The sequence below is a fragment of the Vombatus ursinus genome, unplaced genomic scaffold, assembly GCF_900497805.2.
Source record: "Vombatus ursinus unplaced genomic scaffold, bare-nosed wombat genome assembly UNPS02014817.1, whole genome shotgun sequence".
Taxonomy (NCBI): Eukaryota; Metazoa; Chordata; class Mammalia; order Diprotodontia; family Vombatidae; genus Vombatus; species Vombatus ursinus.
In genome coordinates, this window is record NW_020954595.1 from 413231 (window position 1) to 439050 (window position 25820).

Consider the following 25820-nt stretch of genomic DNA (forward strand, 5'->3'; position numbering starts at 1 on the left):
TTTATACTTACATACATACATACATACATACATAATACATGCATAAATATAGAAGGTCCAAATGAAAGAAAGATTTGTTCTTAATCGGGACAAGGGTGGTATCTCTAAACGTACCCACTTAAAGAAGCCATCATGAGTCGCATCTATCCCAACCCACTACTAAACCTCCTTAATTCAAGTAATGAGGCTGCTCTTCCCATCTATACTGATGAAATGGAGTAGGGGACAAATTCCTCTTGCCCTGCTCATGCTCTCCTGCCGGAGGGGCCATTTATTGAATTTGTGCGCCATTCTGAGCACCTTGGCTGAGGAGATAGGGCTGGATAATAACACCACCCCCACCACCAATAGCAGCAACAGCATCTATGAAGTCCTCTGTTCTGCAAAGTGCATTACATACATTATTGTGTTTGGGAAATTGCTCCGTGGTTTCCATGACCTCAACCGACTCACTGTCAAGGCTCTGGGCCATGGAAGGCAGTGATTATAGAAAAATGAAAACTGGTAGGAACTCAAAGGTCAATGCAGAGATGCAAGGGTGTGAGAGTGTTACCAATTATGTTCGAAGTGTAAGAAGTAGAGCAAAAACATGATTAGAAAGCAAAGAAAGGATGAGAGACAACAGATGATGGCTGAAGTGGCCTGGCGGTGCCCTCGAGTTAAGAATTATGGATAAAAGCCCCAAGAGGAGTGGGCTGCATTGAGAGGTTGCAATCTGCCTCATTGGAGAAAGTGGCCACATTACTGAAATCACAGATCACCCAGAGTAAACTGAGTACAAGGCAGGCAAAGGTATTTTTTTCTTTATACTGCGATGAATCTGACAGATACATGCCAAGCTTGACTCCTTAGAGAAGCCCCACAGGATCCAGAATAGCCACCAAGATAAGGTGGTTCAGCTTTTCTCTAGTCTTAAAATTACCAATCTCGGAGCCAGAGGAGATGTTAAAAGACATCTAACTTAGTCTCTTGCCATCAGACTGATGATGAATTAATATACTCATATTGAGAGACAGGGCAACCGAGACCTGTAGAGGTTAGAAGACTCACCCAAGGTCACAAAGTTAGTGGTACAGAGAGAAAACTAAAACCCAGCTCCCCTTCTTGCTATCCAAATAATCTTTTCAGTCACATGACACTGTCACTAACCTCCTGGCATAAGCTGAATTTTGATAGGCCCTTTGTCTTCCTCCTTCCCAAGGTCAGCCCTATCATATCAGCCAAGGTCAGCCATCCCATACTGCCCCCATCCTTCTTCTAGTCACCTCAACCTGTCTATCAGCTAACTAAAGGTCTCCTCCAACCACCTGCCACCAACATAACCTTTCCTCAGTGGAGGTTATTTCCATTCCTTCCATCAGCTAGAATTTTGGGTTGCCCCCTTTCCCAGTTGTTGGTTAATAGAAAATATGATTTACTATATTGCCAATTTGGAGCATTGAAGAAAAGGATGAGGTCATATTATAGTGCTCCATGGACATGAACAGGGTGTTGGTCACGATGCAGAGGGTGACAGCGAGCTCCGTGAACGGGTCCATCACGATATTGGCTATCAGATCTTTGAACTTCACCCAGGGCTCACAGCATTCCCAAATCAGATACTTCTGAGCAAAGCGGATCCAACAAGGGGGACATCTCTGTTCAGATTCTTCCAGTTCTAAATAATAAGATAAGAATCAACCTGTGAACACTTGATTACATGTCAAAAGAAAGAACTTCTAACAAGTACAGAACAGAAAGTGACTCAGAATCTGAGCTGTGAAGGACCTGATGAGGGCTTCCTATTTTCTAAAGAGCCCCAGGGATGGAAATGCCAAACATCCCTCTATCCCTGGCCTAAGGTTAAAATCATGTCAATGTTTAGAATGTCCCTCCCTATGTTTAACTGAATTCTCTCTTGCTGCTCTAATGGAGATTAAACATTAGTGGAATAGAAGTGAGTTGTAAAAATGCTTTAAAGACTTGATCAAGTTGCCCCTCAGTCTTCTTCTATCAGGATAACCTATCCCAACTCTTTCAATTTTGTCCCAGAGAACTATTTCCATCCTTTTAAGCAACTCCGTTGATCTTGTCTGGAACAGCTCTGGTTTCTCTACCTCTCTATTCAGTGCTCAGGAATCTCTTTTTGATGAGATTCCAAAATTCATTGACCCATTTCACTAAACTTGTCCTGAATTTCCTCCTGCTTTATTGAAGTTAGATTTGACTCAGCCCATGGCTAAATATGAGACTGTAGATTTGGTCTTTGGGACTCTTTATCTCTGTACCACTTAAAGTTCTCTGGACAGATTTTGTTCATTTGGAAAAGGAAATAGGGTGCTCCAGACTTAGTGTTCAAATTTCTGAATTCACAATTATTTCTATGTAGGAAACACTTGCAGAAAACCTAATCCTAACTCTAAATGTTTATTAACTGATTGATTATTTTACAGGTGAGGAAACTGAGGCACACATAAGTTAAGTGACTTGCCCAGTTAGTAAGTTCAAGAAACAGGATTTGAACCCAAGTACTCCTGACTTCAAATCCACTGTCCTATTTTTACACCTCTTGATAAGGTCTAGATTACAAGTTCCTAACCTTTAAAATATTTTATTAACTATATTTTAATATAATTGGCTTCCTCTGTAATTACATATATTGTGTACATATGTATATACATACATATATCTATATGCACTATATATATTTTATGATTTTAAAACCATGATTCTGAGAACGGGTCTGTAGTGGACTTCACTACTTCCAAGTGAGCATGACAAATGTCTTCCCTTATCCTTTTGTCTCCTATGCCCAAAGGGAGGAGGGATAGGAAAACCATCCTCCATACCCAAAGTTTTCCCAACTTTATATATAAAAAAATCCATTCTGTCACCTTCTCTAAAACACCAGGCCAAGCAGTTAGGCACGATTTATTTTAGACTTTCCCGTTGGACAAAAATGTCCATCATCCACAGCCTGGGGGTTGCTACTCCTGTCATGAACATGGCAGAAGATCTGGTTGCAGAGTGAATGTCTCACAGGGGACCATAGCCATTGTCACACCTCAGGGGGGCTCACTCTTCTTCTTCCTTGGGGATTTAGGGCTCCTGTTTCTCTCTTTGGGAGGACTTGCTTTCTATTGCCATTTTGGGACAGGTATATTTCACAATCACAGCTCCTGATTGATTCAGTTACCCCAAAGCAGTTTCCCAAGATAAATCCGAGCAACTGAATGACAACAACTGACATTTATATCGTGCTTTTAAGTCCATGAAGCACTTTACACTCAGGTGAGCCTCATAGACACCCTTTGAGGTAAATGCTATTATTCCTATTTGGCAGGTGTGGAAACTGAGGATCCGAGAAGTGTCAGGGACATACCCATGTTCTCACACAGCTGGCACAGGTCTGAGACAGGATTTGAGGTCCTGAACTTTCTGATCCCTCATGTTGGCACTGGGGTGACCCTGGGTTCTCCAAAGTAACACCGCTGGAGAGCAAGTTTTGGCTAACTCTGGTTCTATTGGGGACTTTCTGGTTCTGTTTTGTAGATTTCCAGCATTTTGGTTCTATTCTTATCACTGGCTATGATCTCATCTACAGTTCTCTAGTCTCAGTTCCCCCATCCCTTGAGCCAGGTGTCCAAGTGGCTCATCTCTCGACACCTGCTTGATAGATGCCTTCAGACCTTCCAGCCATCTTTACATGTTTCTCTTTGTCTGTGTATTAGGCCCTTCATGTCAGAACATCCACTAGGAATTCTTATACCCAGGATATAAAAGCTATACATTGATCACACATTATGCCCAAAGCCAGGGACGCAAACTCGGTCCCTCAGTTAATTTGAAGTTAGAAGTGACATGAGAGGGAACCCAATTACTTCTGGTAACAAAGTGCTAAGTCCAGCTGTTTCTCTACTGCAGACTGTGGGTATGGTCAGGACCCTCTAAATTTGGTGCCCTAGGGCAAAAGTCTGATCACACTGCCCTAGTTATAGCTTTGCTCTTATTCTGGATCTGTTTTACTTCCAGATGTAGATCTAGGTTTTTTTCTCTACTTTTGTCTTTTCTCCTTTTTAGGGGGCTAGACCCATGATTTCCTTGATATAAGCAACTCCCAATAAGAAAATGCTTTCTATCATTGTAGATTGACAGCTATTCTATAGCTTAGATTCTCAAAAGAGTTGTGGAGGTCCCTGAGAGGTGAAAGGACAGTGGGTATGGGTCAGACACACAATTTGAACCTGTCCTCCTAACTTTGAAGCCAGCTCTTTATCCTCTACAGCCATATTGTCTCGCTACTTTGCATATAGTAAGTGCTTAATATGTACTTGTTGAGTTGAATTAAATGGAATCCCCATTTCTCTTGTTCTATTCCCCTTAGCCAACTCTGGGTCCTTATAGAGTCAGTTGTTCTCCTGATTCATGCTGACATATTGCCTACATGACACAACTCTGGCCATAGTCAAGTATTCATAATATACCAATGTGGGCTGGTGGAGGTGGCTGGTGATTAACTTCCATAAAGATGTGAGATACAAGGCCACATAGGCAGGAGGAGGAGACCCTGGATAACTTTGGGGGTTTATCTTAGCAAGGACTGTAACAAAAACAATAGAAGGGAATGTATTAAAGTGAAAGACAGTTTACCCTCGAGGACAGAAGTAATGATACTGACTACACTCACTGCCCTTTTCACTCGGAATGGTTCATCGAAATACTCTGCAGACAAGGTGTGGGCTGCCAGTGAATTCTTCTTTCTGGCTTCCTCCGAAGTCTGTGGACATACAAAGGTGCAGTTAGGGATGAACCATGTAATGGGGCTCACCCAGCATCACCTCTGATAGGGAAGAGTGATGGTTTGTCCTCTGAGGTGAGATGCAAATTGTAGGGGAGAGATGGAGAGATGGCTAGTAGAACAGTGGCTCACATGATATGGCAACCAGGTTGTTGGGGATGTAAGGGGTGGGGTGGGAGCTCTCCTCTCTGCCCCTGCAGCAGCTTCTCCCTCTCATTGGATGATTCTTCCTAGAACCTCCATTTAAAGAGGGCACTCAGCCCTCCTATTCCTCTGCCACGCCCCAAGTCAGGTGCCTTTGTCTCCCTCCCCACTCCTCTTTCAGCTTCTTTTTATGTGTTGTCTTCACCCATTAGAAGGTAAGCTCCATGAGGTCAGTGGTTGTCTTTCTTTTGACTTGTTTTTTTTTGTTCCCAGCACTCAGCACGGAGCTTGGCACATAGTAAGCACTCAATAAATACTTGTTGAGTTAACTGACTTGGAAATCATCCATGTTGTAGAAAGCATCCCTGAAGTTGTTGGGAATTTGGACTGGATGATTTCTGAGATCCCTTCCAACCCCATGTTTCTATGCTTTCCTTTGATTTTATAAATGAAAGAATGACCCAAGAGGGAAAGTGATTTCCACAAGGTCACACAACTGGTGAGTGGTCAACCCAGGACGAGAACTCAGGTGGTCTGACCACCCCAGTCCTACTACTCTTTCTAATTTTTATCTACTTTATCCACACTTACTATGACGTTTCCAGGATGCACTGACCTGGTGGACCCAAGACAAGTGTGTAGAGCCTGGATATTGAACTCCTGAGGAAATGTGAGTTACAGTTACTATAGAGGACACACCAGGAAGTGAAACCAACACTATGAGGGGCCTCAGGATCAGGGAATGTGAAGAACAATTAAAGAAATTATAGTTGATGAGCCAGAAGAAAAGATGGGGGTTGAGGTGGAGAGGCATATGGTATAGCCATCTTTAATTATCTAAAGGGCTGTTATGTGACAGGGATTTGACCTATTCTTCTTGGCTCTAGAAGAGAGAATCAGGGCCAATGGATGGAAGTTTCAAAGAGGCAAATTTAGATTTGATGGTGGGGAAAGCTTCCTAACAATTTGAGTTGTCCCAAAGTGTAATGGACCATCTGAGGACACAGTGGGTTTCTACCCCTCCCCCCACTCAAACTCTTTAAGTAAAAAGAAGATGGCCATTTGTTGAGGATGCTGGCTAGGGCATTCTCACTGAGGGTGGGGAGGGACCAGATGGCCTCTGTCCCTCTCAGAGAGTCTTGGATTGTTCCACTCTAAATCCCAGATTGCACTAATATTGGTTTTCACACTTACCATATCTACTTTTCCAGATGTTTCAGTCACCTCTGAGGATGTTACATTCCCAGAAGTGGGGTCTCCACCAAACAAAGAGGGCTTCCCATTGCATTCCCCAGGGTTGCTTAGCTCTTTGCCATCCTGCCTGGAGGTGGGCATGGGAGGTTGAGATGAGGCAATCCTTTGGTTTTGCATACTCATGCGCCGCCCCATATGTGACAAAAGCAAAGACCCTCGACGACTCTCATTCTCTTTATTGGTGATTTTCTCATCATCGGTAAAGACAGAGTCCAGACCATCTTGACTTTTGAGATTAAAGTTTCCATAGCTGTACCTTCTCTTGCCTGAATTGCCACTGGGACCATAGTTAATGCTAAGGAAAGACTGGGTACCACCCCCAGAGGAAAAAGAAGAAAGTCATATTTTTAAAAATCTCATAGAATGACAGAGCCATCCTTAACTGAAATTGCCCTTTTCTCATTATTCCCTGGGGAAATCTTTTGCCCCTGACCGTCAGCCCTTCTCCTGGTCTCAGATAATCTGCCAAGTAACTCCATTCTTCCATGTATTATTGTTCCAGTTTCCAGTACCTCACAACTCTATGGTTTTTGTGGATGTGAGTGGTTCCCATCACTGCCACATAACATTATGGTTCCTTTACAAAAGTGTGACTGCTGCCTGTCCTCAGAGTTATATTTCAACCCTAGCTACTTTGGAAATACCTCCCAGAGTTGGAGCTCCATTTCAATTCCATTCAACCAAGCAAACACTTATTAAGTGCCTACTGTGTACAAGGTGAGAGGCAGTGCAGTGTGGGGAATAGGGGGCTGGCTTTAGAGCCAGGAAGACATCTATTCGAGTCCTTCCACTGACTCGTCCTGGCAGTATGACCCTAAGCAAGTCCCTTAACCTCTTGGTGTCTTAGGCAACTCTTTGAGGCAATAAACTTTTAGATAAGCTGTCAATATGCATCTGTGAAGGAAGTTTCCCCACAAGGAGGTCCTTATGCTATTAAATCACAGGTACAGACCAAAATGTGTAAGGAACTGCACTGCTAGTGCTAGGGATACAAAACCAAACAGGAGTTGGCATTCTGCCGAGGCTGGCCTCAAGGAATTTCCATTCAGGAGCCCAGGCTCTCCTTCGTGCCACAGTGAGGCACCAGAGGCTAGTTATAGAGTTGGCAGGGATCAGAGAGGCCATCAAATCCAATCCACTGAGGCCCAGAGTGTGGAAGGGGCTTGCCCAAAGATGGTAAGAGGAAGAGTTGACTTTAGTGAATCTGGTTAAATATATTTCTAAAGTAAAATGATAACTTTAATACCCCCTTGGGTGCCTGTGTGTGTGTGTGTGTGTGTGTGGAGGCAATTAGTTGAGTGATTTATGGTTTGTCAAACATGGTTCTCCATCAAGTATGAGGAAAAATTTCATAATTCCCAGGGGGGATAGTAGAGGATATTAGCAACTCAATTAAGATTGGATTAACCTAACTTTCACTTCTCATTTCAGACTATGGAATATTGGGGTATAGGGCACAGCTCAGCCACTGGCCTGTCTGCCAAGGCCATCTGAAGCAATGAGGTCCCCAAGTTTCAGTTTGTCAGGAGAGAGGATCTGCTACAAAACATCAAAAGAAAAGACGCAGAGACTCCCAGAACCTCAGAGCTGAAGGACACATTCTGATGCCCACCCGAGATCTGGAGAAAGTCAATATCAAAGGGTTCAGAGAAATTATAGGCAGGGTCTCATCTCCTAAAACTAGTTATATATGGGAAGTGAGCTCTCTCAAGGATGCATTATCAATGACAAAAAAGAAATTACTACAGGGCAGTAGAAAGAGGAGAATAATCTAGAGACTGATGTAGTTGCAGAAGGAACTCATCAACCAGCTCAAATTAAGCAAAGGTGGGTAACGGAGGCAACTCTAAGAATAGTGTCAAGGTGCACAATGATCTGGGGCTGGTAATAAATGCCAAGAACAAGCAAAAGGGCTGCCGGAGGGGAGAGGAAAATCAAAGAAGGAATAGAACCATTGGTCAAAGTGTATGGGACAATGATAATGGAACATAGGATGAAAGTGGAATCACTCACCTTATATTTGATTCATTTCTTTTCCAAAGGTGAATGATTTTTGTATTGGAAAGAGGAAAAAAAATGACTATCAGAGAGTTGAAACCCTCAATGAACTCAAGTCACTAAGCCCAGACAGATGACATCTTATGGGATTACGAGAACTGGCAAATGTAATTACTGAGCTGTCAGAAATCTTTGAAGGACTATGTGGAGTGGATTTGGTGCACAGGACTGGTGACAGGCAAACATTGCACTAATTTTGTTTTCCCTAACAGTAGGTTGACATCTGCCAACTCTTGACTGGTGAGCATGACTTTGATTCCTGGCAAGATTTTAAAATGTGTCATTAAAATGATAGTTAGTAAACATATAGAAAATGAAGTGCTTATCACAAAGAGCCAACAGGGCATCACCCAGGACAGGTCAAGTCAGATTAACCTCTTTTCCTCTTTAGATTGGGTTACTAGGAGGCATGTGTTGGAGTAAGCAGAAACAGCTTAGGAGAACTGATGGTTTAAATTTCAGTGTGCGCATTTCTACGTCATAAAAGGCTGTGATGCTGTCAGCACTTGATTTGTTGTTTTGTTGAGGTCTAGACTTACAAAAGTGATAAAGAAAATGTTAATAATACCAATTAAACTTAAAGTGTGTTCTGTGCTTTTTCTTCTTCTTCAGAGAGTTGGTTGTTAAATACTTACCAACACATTCCTGTTTACTAGATTGTTATATTAGAGGAATGCTATAGATGTCGTTTATCTAGATCTTTAGCAAAGCATTTACAAAGAATTTTACATACTAGGAAACCAAAGAGAACTGAGACAACAGAACAATATTAGTGATTAAAAGTGATGGAATAATAATAAAGATCTCTAAAATTTATATAGCACTTTAAGGTTTGCAAAGTGATAGATATACATCTGTGTGTACACACACAAACACACACATACACATACAAATATATAGATATATATAATTTGATCTTCATAAGAACCCTGGGAAATAGGTGCTATTATCATCCCCATTTTACACATAAAAAACTGAGGCTGAGAAATATTAAGTGACTTGTCCAGGGTCACATAGCTAGCTAGTAAGTATCTGAGGTGGAATTAAAAATAGGGCTTTATGATTCCAATTCAGAATCCCAGGGGTTCTCAATTTGTGTGTGTGTGTGTGTGATGGGCCCATTGGAATTCTGAGGAAGACTATGAACCCCTTCTCAGAATAATGGTTTTAAATAATTAAAAAACGCTAAATTTCAATTAGAGGCTAGTGAAAATAGAGATGCAATTTCCTCCCATCCAAATTCAAGCATTTCCTTAAATATAGCCATGAATTCCAAGTTAAGAACAACTTCTTTTAGGGGGCAGAGACAACGTGGCAGAGTGAAATCAGCATACTTGCCAAGCCGTCCCAACACACAACTCTACAACAACTTTTAAAAATGCGCCAAACCAAATTCTAAGTGGGAAAGTCAGCAAAAAGTCACAGTGAGTCATTAAGTTATTCATGGCAGCTAGGTGAAACAGTGGATAGAGTGTCAGCCTGGTGTCAGAAAGACTTGAATTCAAATCCAACCTCTGACACTTTATAGTTGTGTGACCCAGGGCAAGTTACTTTTAACCCTGTTTCCCTCAGTTTCCTCATCTGTCAAATGAACTGGAGAAGGGAATGACAAACTACTCTGGTATCTTTGCCAATAAAACCCCAAATGGGTCATGAAGAGTCAGACAACTGAAACAACTAAACAACAACCATCAGCTTAGAAGTCAGAAAAAGAGGTCTACAGATACTGGGATGGGGGCTGGTTGGGAGCATGGCATGAAAGGAGCAGCGCCACACTGGCTGTGGGCTATGGTAGCCTCAATGGACACTAGGAACAGTCAAGTACCCAGGGGTCAGTAAGAAGACTGAACGCCTGTCAGAAAGAGATCCCAGGGCACTGCTGTACCACTGGAAGTAGGACCAGGTGCTATTTGGAAGGTTTGTCACCCATTAACCAACTCTGGATCACAGTTTCAAAGAGGAGCAGTCCCAGTCACGTGGGAACAAGGGTCCTACATGTGTAAGGATCAGAGCAGTATAAAAAGGGTAAATTCAAGTGAGATATCATAAGCTATATAACAAGGTTAAATGGCTTACATTCCTATATGGCGTGATGATGCATGTAACCCTTAAGAACATTATCATCAGGCCTCATGATGGAAAATGCTATCCACAAAGAAGAAAGAACTATGGAGTTGAATGCAGATCGAAGCATACTATTTGCTATTTTTTTTCTTCTGTTGTGTTTTGTTTCCTCTTTCTGGTGGTTCCTTCTATTGGTTCTAATTCTTACTTACAACATCACTAATGTGAAAATATGTTTAATAGAAATGTATATGTATAGCCTATATCAGATTGCACGCCGTCTTGGGGAGGGAGGGGGGAGAAAAATTTAAAACTCAAAAACTTATGGAAGTGATTGTTGATAATTCAAAATAAATTAGTTTTAAAAAAGAACATTATCATCATTAGGGCAATCAGAAGGAGTCTACTTAGAGGATATGAGTATAAGTCCATTATGATGGGATAATCTCAAAAGAAGAATGGAAGGGTAATAAAGAGGAATGCATTGAGAAAAGGGGAAAGAAAAAGGGAAATATTATCTCACGCAAAAGAGGCATGCAAGGAAGAGTTTTTATATTGGGGAAAAATGAGAGGGGGAGCAGGCAATGCTTAAATTTCACTCTTATCTGAACTGGTTCAAGTAGGGAAATGTGTGTGTACACACATATAGAACATGAACACACACACAGAACATGAACACACAGAATTGGGCATAGAAATTCATCTTAGCCAACAGGGAAGTAGGAGGGGAAGGGTTAAGAAAAAAAAGGTGGGATTGATAAGAGGGAGGGTAGATTAAAGGAGGCAGTGATTAAAAGTAAAACAGATTTTTGAAGAGGGGGAAGGGTATAAAAAAGAAGGATAAAGAGAAAAGAATAGGATAGAGGGGAATACACAATTAGCCATCATAACTGTAAATATGAATGTGATAACCTCACCCATAAAATGGAAGAGGATAGCAGAATGGATTAGAAAACAGAATCCGACAATATTTTGTTTACAAGAGACACACATGAAGAAATTAAAATTATGCTGTATCATTTAATAATTGATTCTACTCCATAAACAATCCTAGCCCCCGTTTTGTCAAGCCCCATTATTCAGTTAAGTTAAAAAATAGTCTCTCCCAGTCCAAATTGGCTTAAAGGGAATGATGTTATCATACCCTTTCAGATAGCCCCTGGGATATTTGCTTACTGAAGTAATTAACCTGGAACCTCTGTTTTGTTGCCTGTAAATGAAAACCAGCTTAGGCTGAATTCCTCCCCAAAATTCAATTCTTCTGCCTTTATCTCTTCTTGTGAAATTCAGGGTGGTTTGATCTCCCCCAAAGGGACAATTAACTCCATGGATGGTCCTGATTGGAGTGGTTCTGATTGGAGTAGTTCTGATTTCCTAGCCAAGAATATATGAGGCAGTTGAGACCCACAAAGCAATGAACATTCCTTAATTGTCAGAGAAGCATGATCATCCACACCTGAAGACCAACTCACTGTTCCCAGCTGTAGCCAATTGTGACATTTCCCAATCTCCCAGAACTTCTTCCCTGTTTCAATAAAGAGGGTTTTCTCCTTTTCATCTTGGTCATTGACCTGATTGAGGGGACCAGTCTGACCTACTTTATTAACAGCTATATGCTTTACTGTTAATAAATTATTATCTTGCTTAGAGAAAACATACCTCAGTTTTGCCTTTGTTGCATTTTACTTGCCACAATTCTTGAAACAGAAAGGCACACACAGAGTTAAAATAAAGGGCTAGAGCAGAATTTATTATGCTTCAGCTTAAGTAAAAAACAAAAACAAAAAAAAAACCCCTCCTTTATCTACTACATAAAGCTACCTCTCTGGAAGAAAAAATGTAGTGAAATAAAACAAATGGTAGCATCTGAAATAGAAGTTAGAATTTTGTCAAGACAGAGAAATATGCACAATTAAAAAAGCAAAAAGAATTAGGAAGAAATGAAATTAGCAAAATTAGGAGACCAAATTTTAAAAGAATTGATGCAACTAAAGATATGTAGACAAAATTATTATGAAACACAAGAGTTCAGAAATATATCTGAGGATTTTAATAAAATAATGTTTTTGCATCTCATTTCCAGGATATAAAAAGAATTAATTAAAATTTATAAAAATAAAAATCATTTCTTAATTGCTAAATGGTCAATGGTTATGAACACAGTTCTCGGGAAGGAGAAAAAAATAAATGCTTGATCATTGAAAAAATTGCCTTAAAAAGCTCCAGATCACTAATAATTAGAGAAATGCAAATTAAGTACCTCTGAGATTCAACCTCACACCCACCAGATTGTCAAAGTTGATCAAAAAAGAAAATGGCAAATGTTGGTAAGGCTGTGGAAAAACATTACATTAATGCCCTACTGTTCAATCTGTGAATTGGTACAGCCATCCTGGCTGAAATTATTCATGCCCTTTGACTGAACAATATCAATATTAGGTCTATACCCTCTAATAAGATGAGGCAAAGAGGAAAAGGATCCATATGTACAAAAATGTTGTTGTATGTCCTTTGTTTTTACGGAAGACTAATGACCTCATGAGTAATGTCTTGACACATGCATGAATTGGAAAGTACAACAGTTCCTTTTGTGATGGCAAAGAACTGGAAAGTAAGAGGAGGGTAAGTGTCTGTCATTTGGGGAATGGCTGAACAAAATATAGTTTGTGAATTTAATGAAGTACTATTGTGCGAAAGCAGTGATGGTTAAAGAAATAATTTCAGAAGAAGCTGGAAAGACTTATGTGAATTGATGCAGAATAAGGTGAATAGAAGTGAATAGAACAGTTTTTTTCTATAAAAATGAATACTTTTGAAAGATTTAATATTCTGATCAGTTCAATGACCAACTGATTCGAGAGTCTCAATGTTAAAGAATGCAACTCACTTCGTATAAGGAGGTGATAGATTAATATGAAGAATAAGATGACTTTTTTGACTTGGCCAATATGGGAATTTGCTCATCTATGTTTATTTGTTGCAATGATTTTCTTTCTTTTTTTCTTTTAGTCTGGGAGGGAGCTAGGTAGGAAAGAGAAAAAAATGCCCGATAATTGAAAAACATTGTCTTAAAATTAAAAAATAAAATAACAGATTTGATGAATTGTAAAATTATATTACTGAAAGACAGCATAGTGTATGGTATAATGGAAGAAGAAAAAATAAACTACTACAATTATGGAATTGGAAAAAGATCTGGAAGTGAAACAGACAAATGTGGTTTGTGTATATATAAGACAGATCAGAGAAATAACATTTAAAAACTGCTATTTTCCCTGAAAACTGTGAAGAAAAGAATCTGAACTTTAGATTTTGGCATTATACAAGAAAATTTTTCTTCAAATATTAAAATGAAGAGATTATAAAAAGAAAGAAGTTTTAGAATGCTGAAAGAAATGAACCCCAAGTTAAAATCACCTAGACATATCATTGTTAAGCCTCAATACTACAACAAAAAGGAAATGATCCTACAAACAGCCAAGATAAAACATATTACATATAAAATAGTCATTTGAATATCACAAGATTAAAAAATAGCAAGAGTTGGGATGTTATATTTAGAAATATAAGGGGGAGTTCCAATCCTCCCCTGCCCTAGGTCAGGTGATACAATCACTTGATAGAATCATAGGTGATGAAGTATTAATGTGCTTAAAAAGTATTAACACCCTCATCCATCTTTTTATACTGTGATTATCTTTTTCTTACAGTATCAGAATGGGCAAGGTCATTGGCTGGGCTAAAAATTGGTCAAACCCCTGAGAGTTCTTAAGAGGTTGAATTGCTGGTTCTGAACACAGTTCTGGCAGCGACCTATAGTCCAGGAGGAATCCATACTCTAGTGGTGGTAGGAAAATTTATGTTTCCTTCTCCCCCATTTGCTATCTAGCAGAGTTACTTGCTCAGAATGAGATGCCCTGTTCAGGAACTGGAGAGTAAGTCTGAGATAGTTCTGAGCCACCTAGCAGGCAAAAGAAATATATACTCTTCAGCAGATCCAGAAACAGAGAGGAATTATTTGTGAAGTGTAAAGGAGCATCTCTTCTGGCTTGCTATGAACTCAAGAGATAGCTTAGCTCTGGCACTTAAGAATCAAGATGTGGTTAAGACCAGATCCTGGGAGTTCTACTGAGTAACTGGACAAACACAGAAACTGTAGCTGGCCGGGTGATTTATGAAGACTATCCAAGGAAAGAAAGGATATGGAGATGTTGCTGTACCACAGCTATGAGCTGTATTAGCCATATACACATCCACCTTATGGGTGTGCTTTCCTGTCATTGTTTCCTGTCATACTGTGCACTCACTGTGTACCCCATGGAAGCCACATGCCTTTGTGGGTGAGTACATCTGAGATTTATGGAGGAAATGTTTGGTAGCTAGTGTGCTTACTGTTCTATCTCAGCAAGTACTTTTGCTAAGACTTAATTATGTCTATGGGCTGACTATTCAGGGGAAACACACTGGTAGGGGATTGTGAGTTAGAGTTTTAATGAATGAATATCCATAGGGGGTTACCCAGACCCTGAGGGTAGTAGCTGCCCTTTAGTAACCCAAGCTATAAGGAGGAGTGCAAATAGAAGGAGTATCCCAGAGGGAATGCTACAGAAAGATGAGAAATAGAGAACCCCCAAATTAGCCTCCCAGCATTCTTTTGGAAAACAAAAGACTGTCATGTAATAACCAAGAGAACTTTGAACAATTCATGGACAAAAAGGCCCAACATTGGAGAAGCTTTTGACTGGGAACCAAGAGAAGCATCCAAACAAACCGGGTCATAAAGCTAAATGCTGTAATTGGCAAGTTCTTTACAATGGTGACTAACTAATTGCTATGTTAATACAGTCACCACGGGGGATTAAAAACAAAACAAAACTGTAGTATTGTTTTGGTAAACTACTGACTGACATAATTAGGCTCAAATAAAAAAAGGAAAAGGATGATTATAAATGGATTTACTATGGCCATTACAGATAGAAAAGGGGGGGGAAGAGAAGGCTTGGAGGTGAAGAGGGTGGGAATAATATTTTTATAACAAATAATGGGATAGGGACTGACCTATGATTTTATTGGTCTAAGGAACTCCTAGGTAAAAGAAATACTCTTTACTAATGCAAGTTTGCACCCTTCTGAAATGTATTGTCTTTGAGAGTTACTTAGAGCACTCAGAGGTTGTTAGGTTACTTTCCTAGGGTCACAGAACCAATATATATCAGAAATGGAACTTGAAAGCAGGTCCCAGATTCAAGGCCAACTCTCTATCCACTATACCATGATGTCTCTATACTAAATAAAGTTCCCTAAAAACAAAGGGGGAGGGGGCGATAATTTTCTTAAACTTATAGAGATCTCTATTTTATTCGCAGAAATAGAGTTTTGTTTAGTGGAGGGAGAAGGATTATATATTTCTGAGCATGTAAAATTTGGGAAAGGATTAGTATTAGTGAAATAAGGAATAATGCATTTTTTGTCTGACACAATGAATAGTTTAATTTAAAATAGTAGATAATGTAGCAAATGTAACAATTATAACCTTGATTGGAAATAGACTGAATTCTAGAAAAGGATTATTGAAAGAATAAGTTATTGGATGAATTAAAGATAATCCAATATTATATTGCTTACACATCTAGTACTGAGGAGTGTGTATAAATTTAAGATAGTGAATAGACTAAAGCTTCCCATGCTTCAACTAATTACAGAGATCTAGAGATTTGGTGATATGATTTGACAAAGCCAAACTGAATTTGGAAAGCTTTAAGAGAGACATATAAGAGAATTATATTGAAAGGTACTATTAATAACAAAAGTTATTAACATGAATAGCAAAAGTTATCAAGCATCTGGTAACATAGTGGCAAAGTACTAAGAATATAATAGAATAGCTAAATTACTTTTAAAAATAATTAGAAATCAATAATACTGAGAGATTTCAATACCCCAGTATTGGAATACAATAAATCAAACAAAATGAAGTTGCAGATTAATGTCCTAAAGAAAGTAGATTTAATAAACATATGAATGGAATCATATAGAAAAATTAGGAAAGTTACATTTTCTTCCAGAAATGATGAGATTCAGGGACACCCCAAAATGTTGGGGTGCAAGGTCATCTTGAAAGAATTTGCTCAAACTGTCTCCAAATCAAGTAAAGGCATTTCTTGTGGGTAACACAACACATCAAGCAGGCTCCTTTGCCCCTGAAGGGAGACACAGCTAAAGAGAGACCCGAGTTTAAGGGGGGGTGGCAACCCCTTAAGGGAGAGGGGGCAGTCCCCGAAGGGAGGGGGGACCACTTAAGGGAGATGTCCCATAACAGAGAAGCTAGAGATTCCTATAGAGGAAAACCTGCCATGGATGGGATATGAGGTAATCTGGGACAGTAGTTCAGAGTTTTGGGCATTATCTTCTATCACCATCATCATCATCATCATCATTAGTATTATTTCATTGTTCAGCCCAGGGTGGAGGGGCTGGGGGGGTGATTCTTTAGTTTTGGTATTTCATTGACCAGCCTACTTCAATCTCATTGCCTCCTAAAGTAGCTTTAAGTGGTACTCTAGATAATGGACTTCTCATTGACTACTATATTTGAATCTCATCAAGATAAGCATTTGAAACATATAGAGAGATTGGAATATTTATAAAAATTGATCATGCACCAGGACACAATGGGAACATAATTTCTGTCACATATAAACTGAATTCAAAAACAGTGAAAGATAGAATTCTATCTCAGTCCTTCTACCAAGTAAATGTACTTCTGATCTGCAAAACTGTCAGAAGTGAGAGGGGGACAGAAGGGAGGGCATATTGGAGGAGGGGGTAGTCAGAAGCAAAACACTTTTGGTGAAAGGAGAGAGAGAATAGAATAAATGGGGAAAGGAATAGGATGGAGAGAAATAGAATTAATAATAGTAACTGTGAAAAAAAAATTTGAAGCAAATTTCTCTGATAAAGACCTCATCTCTCAAACATATAGATAACTGAGATAACTTTATAAAAATAAGAGCCATTCTCCAAATGATAAATCATCAAAAGATATGATCAGTTTTCAGATGAAGTAATCAAAGCTATCTATAGCCATATGAAAGGTTACTCTAACTCACTATTGAGAAATGCACATTAAAACAATTCTGAGGTACTATTTCATACCTATTAGATTGGTTAATAGCACAGAAAAGGTGAATGACAAATGTTGGAGGGGATGTGGGAAAAATGAGATATTAACACACTGTTGGGAGAAGTTGTGAACTGATTTAACCATTCTGTAGAGCAATTTGGAACTATGCCCAAAGTGCTATAAAACCATGCATATTCTTTGACCTAGTAATACCACTACTAGGTCTGAATCACAAAAGAGATAAAAAAGAAAAGAAAAGAAAAGGATCTATATGTCCAAAAATATTTATAGCAGCTTTTTTCTAGGGGCAAAGAATTGGAAATTGAGGGGATTCCCATCAATTGGGAAATGGCTGAACAAGTTGTGGTATGTGATTATGATGGAATATTATTGTACAGAAAAACCTGGAAAGACTTGCATGGACTGATGCAAAGTGAAATGTACTATGTACAAGGTAACAGCAATATTGTAAGATGATCAGCTGGGAATGACTTAGCTATTCTCAGCAGTAAAATGATCTCAGACAACTCTGAAAGACTTATGATGAAAAATGCTATCCATCCCCAGAGAAAAAATTGATGGTGTCTGAATACAGATTGAAGTGCACTTTTTTTTTACTTCCTTTGTTTTTCTTGAGGTGTTTTTTTGTCTATATTTTCTTTCACAACATGACCATTATGGATATGTTTTGCATGACTACACATGTATAAGTTATTGAATTGCTTGCCTTCTCAATGCAGGCATGGAGGAAGAAGGGAGAGAATTTGGAACTTGAAGTTTTAAAAACAAATGCTAAAAAATTTTTTATATGTAACTAGGGAAAAATAAAATACTAAATAAAAATACAGAAAAAACTGTCAGAAAAAGAAAACTATAGGTCAGTATCATCAGTGAACATCACTGCAGAACTATTCAACTAAATATTGGCAAGGAGCAAAATATTAAAGAATCATTCATTATGATCAAGTAGGGTCATTATGATAACCAGAAATACAGGAATGGTTCAGTATTAGAAAAATTATCAGGATAAGAAAAAAACATTAAGGGGCAGCTAGGTGGCGCAATGGATAGAGCACCAGCCCTGAAGTCAGGAGGACCTGAGTTCAAATCCAGCCTCAGACCAAATGCTTGACACTTACTAGCTGTGTGATTCTGGGCAAGACACTTCACCCCAATTGTCTAAAAATTTAAAAATTAAAAAAAACACAAAACTTTCAATAAATGACAAAGAGGCTACTGAAAAAATACCATATCCTTTAATTTATAAAAAAATGCGTAAGAAGTATAGGAATGAAAGAATTTGTCCTTATCATAAAAAAAAAAAACACCCAACATTTATCAAGAACTAGCATTACAGGTCATGGAAAAATGTTAGTTTTCCTGCTAAAAAGAAGAGTTGGCCATTCTAACCATTCCACATTGGTATATAAATACTAGGTACAGCAAAAAGGTAAGAGAAAAAAGTTAGAAGGAATAAGAATCGGCTTATAGAAATTAATAAAGATGCAAATCTCTCTGTTGGCAGATAGCATGATCATAGATTTAGAACCAAAAAAATTTACCAAAATAATATATTGTTTTTGTATTACAGCAGGATATAATATAAACCCACAAATCCTTAGTACTTTTACATGTTCCTAATGAAAAAATGCGAAGAAATAAACATTAGGAGAAATACCACAGCCGAAGTGTTAGACTTGGAGTAAGGAAGGTCTGGGTTTGATTTCTGCTTCTGACATTTACTGGGATCTTAACATGGGAAGATCACAGCATCACAGCTCTAGAGCTGACAGAGATCTCTGAAGTCATCTAGATCAACTCTCTCATTTTACAAAGAAGGAAAGAGAGGCCTGGATAGAGTAAATGACCTGCCCAAGGTCACTTACCCAAGCATCTGAGACAGGACTTGAATTCTGGGAATGGCTCTTTTTTTCTCCATCACACAGTCTCACATTTAACTTATCTGAGCCTCAATTTTCTCATTGGTAAGGTGGGAGATAATGAAAGCTCCCCTACCTACCTCAGGGAGTTGTCATGAGGCTCAAATAAGATTATTGTAAAGAATTTTGAAAACTTTAAAGCACTGTACTGATTCCCGTTATTGTTAGTGACAAACTACTGACCACTTCTACCTTAACTGGTCATAACATACTCAAGTCCTATATAAAGACAAAAAGAAAACAATTTTAATGGAAAGAATAGAAAAATTAAATAATTAGAAAGTTATCTAATGGAGACAGCTAGGTCATGCCTATATAATAAGATGAAAATACTACATGGATGAATTTGTTGTTGTAATAGGTTCTAATGCCAATACCAATGGGCTTGTTCATAGAAGTAGATAAAGGGATGGTAATTTTATCCAGAGTAATCAATGGACAAAAACACCAAGGCAATGTACATAGGAGGGAAGAAGGAAGAAGGCTTAAACTACCAGATCTTATCTGCTAATGGACAGTTAACAGAACTGTTCTGGAGTTGCATTAAAAAAAATACAGATCAATGGATCATAATATTCTAGAAATAGAGCCTTGGTCTCTAGAGCTTCTAAAATTGAACACTTCAGGACAAATAACACCTAGGAAAGGAACCATTATTCAATAAAACCTGTTAGGGAAATTGAAGAAGAGTATCATGGAGAAATGGGAATAGATTAACAATGAGTTCCAAACACATAAAGGATCAGCAGGTTTTAAAAAAACATATTATTAGGCAGTTAGAAGAAAATGGAATAATATATGCACTGTGAGCATGGGGAGGAGGGAAATTCTTATTTCTTCAAATAATAGAAGACATTATAGGACACAAAAGGGATGGATTTGCTGATATAAAAATAGAGTTTTTGTACCACAAAAACAATGCATTTAGAAAAAAAAAGAGAAAGAAAAGGATTGGGAAGAAATGTTAGTATAAACATTTCTGATAATAACCTGCCATACAGAATCTATTAGGAAGTGACACATTGTAAGTGAATGATCTACTCTTCAATGGATAACAATAACAACAACCACAACAATTGCTAGGGTTTATATGGCCCTTGAAGATTTGCAAAGTTGCATTTGTTATCTCATTTTATAAGCCGGTGGTCAAAAGATAAGGGTCTCCAAAGAGGAAATACAAATTATCAGTAGAAAAACTGTTTAAACCATTAATAATCAGAGAAATGCAAATGAAAACAAATCTGAGGTGCCAGTTCGTACCCATTGAATTGGCAATGGTCATTTCAAATGGTGAGATTCAATGCTGGTGGGGCTGTGGGACAACAGGCATGAAGCCACATTTCTGGCAGAGCTATGGATTGATATAATTTTCTTGGAAAGCTATAAGAAATTATGCAACGAGTCACAAAAATGTTCATAACCTTTGACACAGCGATTTCACTACTAGAATAAAGATGCTAAAGATGATAACAACAGGGGAAAGCAAAGTATACACAAATATTCATAGAAGCTTTACTAATAATAGCAAAACAAACCAACCACAATGACAACAATAGAACACCCTAGAAACAGCCTGTGTTCCCAGTGGTTAGGGAATGATGGAACAAATTGTGGGACGTGAGTTTATCGGAACATGTCTTTACCATAAGGAAAGAGGTGTGAAGAAGCATGGGAAGATTATATAAACTAGTAAACTTTAGAGTCAGAGGTCCTGGGCTCAAATCCCTCCTCTGAAACTTTCTCTCTGCATGACTTTGCACAAGTGACTTGTCCTCTCCAGGCTTGTCTTTCCTCCTCTATAAAATGAGGGTGTTGGCCTGGAAGGCCTCTGTGTTCTCCTGCAGCTGTAAATCTGTGATGTGGGAGAAGAGGCAATTGAACATCAAGGTAACAATAGGAAAACACAGTATTACAGAAGAAGTAGTAATAATAAAAAAGTGTTAACAAGAAATAAATAGGAAATTTAAAAAGGCTTGGAACCAAGAGGTCCGGAAGAGGACTTAAAATTATCTTTAAAAAAAATTATCGTGTTAAAGCTAACATGCACATTTTTTAAGAAAAATTGAAAATAATAAAGGCATTATTTTTTAAAATCAGTTTACGTAGTGTTGTTGTCAGCGGTCAGTTTAGTTTAGAATATCAAATGAACAATGTGTAGAAACTGCAGAGGGTCCATGATGGTGGCATCATAGAGAAGGTCTTGGTTTGGGAGTTGAGAGATCTGAGTTCTAGTCCTACCCAGTCCTACCCCTCTCCTAACAGAGGACCCTTCTGGAGGCTTTAAGATTTACAAATCGGTTTATGGGCACTTGATCCCCATCTCAACCCTGGGGGTCAGGTCAGGTGAAGCCTTATATTGTTAAAGGAGTGCCAGAGGCAGAATTTGAACCCAGCACCAGCCACTTCATCTCTCTGTGGCCTATTTCAAAGAGCTGAACTAGAGTAAGAGCTCTTAACATTTTTTTTTTGGTGGGTCATGGAATCCTTGAATAAGCTGGTGTAGTCTGTGAACCCTTTCTCGGAAGAATGTTTCTAAACACATAAAATAAAAGGCAGAGGAAGAAAAAGGAAACCACTAACAGTCAAATACAGTCATCAAACTACTCTTAAAAATCTACAGTTCATAGAGCCCAGGTTAGGAACCCCAGACCAGATGAATGCTCACAAATCTTTTAGCTTTCTGAGTCCATGAGTCTAAGAATCTGAAGGGTTAAAGAGGGACAAAGATATCCACTAGAGGAATGGAGACTAGTTTCTGTGAAGAGAGGACAGCAGAATGAGGAAGACCAAGGCTGGAAAGAAGAGACCTGGGGGTAGCTCTGGGGGAGGGGGTGGTAGAGAACTGGTTTGCTATCCCTCTAGGTCTGAGGCTGCTCTCCGTATCCATCAGAGAACTAACAAGAGGCAATCAGCCCAAATTGAAGCTGATGAGATGGTGGTCAGACATAAGGAACCCTGACTTGCACAAATTGCTTAATTCAACTCAATCCAACCCAACAAACACATATGAAGATGCTGAAATCTGATGGGTAAAAAAAAAAAAGGAGCCCAATGAAGGGCGCTGAGCTTCTTCATAGCATCAGACCCCTTCCAGCTCCAAAACCACATAGTGACAGAGGCTGAAGGAATCTTAGAGATTCTCAAGTCCAACCACCACATTTTATATAGGAGACAGTCTTTACATAGTACTTCTTATGTAAGGAGGAGACACAAGGGAGCCTCTTTACCCATCTGCCAGACACGGAGTCACTTTTGGTGACCCTCTCTCCCCCATCCCCCGTTTGTGACATCATTCCCAAGTGCTGAGCTCTTCAGGCTTGAGACAGAACACTTGAACATGGTAGGGGTGGGGGTGTTCACAGGCTGAATTGTTTTCCCTCATTACACTTACATAGGACAATTTAAAAACCTAGCCAGTTTCTATTACCTAGCAGAGTGCTGAGTATGTATTAAGTGCCTGTAAAAGTTTGCCTGATGAGTGAATGAATGACTTCAACTGCCAGAAAAGTTCTATATTGATCTGGCTCCTTGACTCCCAACTCCATAGGTGGGGGCCTCTGAGTCTGCATCTGCTAAGTAACAGACAAGGGCTTTATCATATTATGAGCTTCCAGAATTCCCCAGGGAAAAGCCTTGGAACTTCATTAATGTTTTCCTCAAGTCATTGAAAGAAGAGCTCCAATTTAATTGCCTGGATGAAATACGCAGTCCCTTCAATTTAGTGTCATTTCCCATCAGATCTGCCATGAAGGGGAATTGATGACTTCCAGTAGTCTGTATACCTCATCTTCCCCACCTCCTTCCAAGCAACTCTGATGAGTTTATGAAGATTTTACTGGCCAGCATCCTATTCCCACTCTATCGCTAAGTTCAACTATATCCCAGCTGGAAGAGCATATAATCTAGTTCCAACCTGATTTTCCAGACTTTATTTTATATTGCTTCCCTTATGCACCTTGGGTTCTCTTGTCTGAATTCATCATTTCATCTCTAGCATCTGCCTGGCATCCCTCATGCTTGGAATGCACTCACTCCTTACCTCTGCCTCCCAGTATCCTTGCCTTCCTCCTAGGCTTAGCCACTTAGCACAGAGGCCTTCTCTAATCCCCCTATCTCTCTCACCTCTCATTAGGTTATGCTGACATATCTGTGATCCTGTTGTACCTTTCCCACCTCCCTTCAATAGAATGTAAAATTCATTGTGGATAGGGCCTGGAATTTGTTTGTTTGCTTGTTTTGCCTTTGTATCTTCAGCACTTAGGAAGGAAGAATGGAAAGAAGGAAGGACAGGAGAAAGGAAGGAAGGAAAGAAGGAAGGAAGAAAGAAAGAAAACAAACAAATATTTATTAAGTACCTACTATGTGCTAGGCACTGTGCTAAGCACTTTTCTTTTAACAATCTTCTTATTTGATCTTCACAACTACCCTGGAAAGTAGGTGCTGTTATTATCCCCACATTACAGATGAGCAAACAGAGGGAAAGTTATTTACACACGGTCACAAAGCTAGTAAGTGTCTGAGGCTGTATTTGAACTCAGGTCTTTCTGACTCTAGTTCCACCACTCTATCCACTATGGCACCACCTAGCTATCTCTTAGCTCAATATTTAGCACCTAGTAGGTGCTTAATAAATACTTGTTGAATTGAATTCAAGTCAATTAGACATTTTCCCTCTTGTAAGTTACTTAGTTCATGTGCGGATTCAATTATGTCAGTTTTATTTTTTTTTAAATAATGACCTTCTCCCACCTTGTGGCACAGCCTCTGAGGCTGTTTCCATATGAGGTTTAGTTGGAACAACCAGTGATGAGAAGACTCAGGGGACCCTGAGAGCGGTCTATAAGCACTAGGAGGGTCAGCTTAGGTAAAAGTGATTGCATGTCATCTACTTGGTCCTGGGAGGCTGAACCAGGGGCAAAGGTAGAAACTGCAGAGGGGCAGACTGCTGATGTCATGGAAAACTTTCTGACAGTTAGAACCATCTGGAAGAGGAGAAGATGGCCTCAGGAGGTAATGGTCTCCTATCACTAGAGGGATTCTAGCACAGGTGGATAAGGCCTTCAATGGGCATGGTCAGAGGGGCATCTGGTTCAGACACATGCTAATTTAGCTGGCCTCTGGGGTTCCTTCCAGCTCTGAGATTCATCCTGTGTTTGTATGTGTGTGTGTGGGGGGGGGGTGGAAATATGTGGAGAATTCTACAAGGGATGGGGGTGGCCATGTGCCGATGGGGAAATATTTGGGGAATACAAATGGGACAGGGATGGCCAAGGGATGAAGGGAGGTGGGCTCAGAGGGGAGCTGTGCATCCCTGGAGAAGCACAAAATTCTGAGCACTCTTCCTTCACCTTGTATAGCATCAGCTTCCCACCCTACTCCATGAAGTCCCCATCACAACTACCCTTCCCCCTCAAGCATTCAACTTATAGAGTCCTGAGGCGGTTTTAATTTTGTCTTTGAATCTCCAAAATAAGCAGAGTCCTGCAAATTAGTAGATGCTTAATAAAAAGTTGTAGAACTGAATTGCGTAACACTGAATTGAATCAATAGAATTCCTAGAATGGAAAGGAATTTCTTTGGTCCAGAAGGCATTGGGGAGATTTCTCATAGAACAGTGCTTGGCACATAGGTAGGTACTTAATCAATGCTTGTTGACTGACTGACTAATTAGTTCTTTCCTGGTCTGAAGAAGTAGGGACGGCTATCAACATGAAACCCTCCCCCACATATATCCCTAGGGAAAGCTATGTTTGAATGAACCTAAAGGGTCACCAGTACCCCAGTCACCCAACCCAACAACCTCAAAAGGGCACCTGAAAAAATGTCCCACTAGAGGCACTAATAGAGTCATAAATATTTAGGTGAACTGTTACCGTCTTCCTCTGTTGGTGATAGCTGGCATCCTCTATGGAATCATCAGATTTCATTTGATTCATCTTGTTTCTTCTTTCTTTGGCATTTTTGGAGGCTAGAGGTGACATTTCAAAGGAAAGAAGTGAGCTTGTGTCAATCCCCATGGCAGCCAGGACCTGTAAAGAAAAGATATTGAGACACTGGACCCAGAGGGTACCCATGTCAATTACAACCATTGTGGTGAAATGCTTAGGAACTATGGCACATTTATGCCCTGGGCTACTCTGCTCAGAAAATTATGTATTGGGAAAATAAGTGTGTTAGCACAGGCAAGTGCAGAGTGGAAATAGTCAAGCGCACTCAGTGGAATCTAGAAGAGCAAATTTCAGAAAGCTTAGAAGTGGCAGTAACCTCAGAAACCTTCTAGTCCAACCCAGAGCTGAATAAGGAAGGAAGGAATGAGAGAGGGAGGAAGTTGAAAGGGAGAGAGGAAAGGAGGGAAGAAGCAAGGAGGGAAGGATAGAAGGAAGGAAGGAAGGAAGGAAGAAAAGATGGAGGGGAGGAAGAAAGGACAGAGGAAAGGAAGGACAGAGGGAAGGAAGGAATG

The 25820-nt window shown here is 39.5% G+C and overlaps 1 protein-coding gene across 1 annotated transcript in view; it reads right to left on the minus strand.

Moving 5' to 3' along the window:
- The window catches only part of SCN10A (sodium voltage-gated channel alpha subunit 10), a 92817-nt gene that overhangs the window by 36023 nt on the left and 30974 nt on the right, over positions 1-25820 (minus strand). Inside the window, exons 11-15 of the mRNA XM_027835806.1 lie at positions 25261-25389; positions 19307-19333; positions 6318-6338; positions 4630-4747; positions 1419-1657 (exon numbers count right to left, since the gene is read on the minus strand). Coding sequence (XP_027691607.1) covers positions 1419-1657; positions 4630-4747; positions 6318-6338; positions 19307-19333; positions 25261-25389 — 534 coding nt within the window. The remainder of the gene's footprint in view (positions 1-1418; positions 1658-4629; positions 4748-6317; positions 6339-19306; positions 19334-25260; positions 25390-25820) is intronic.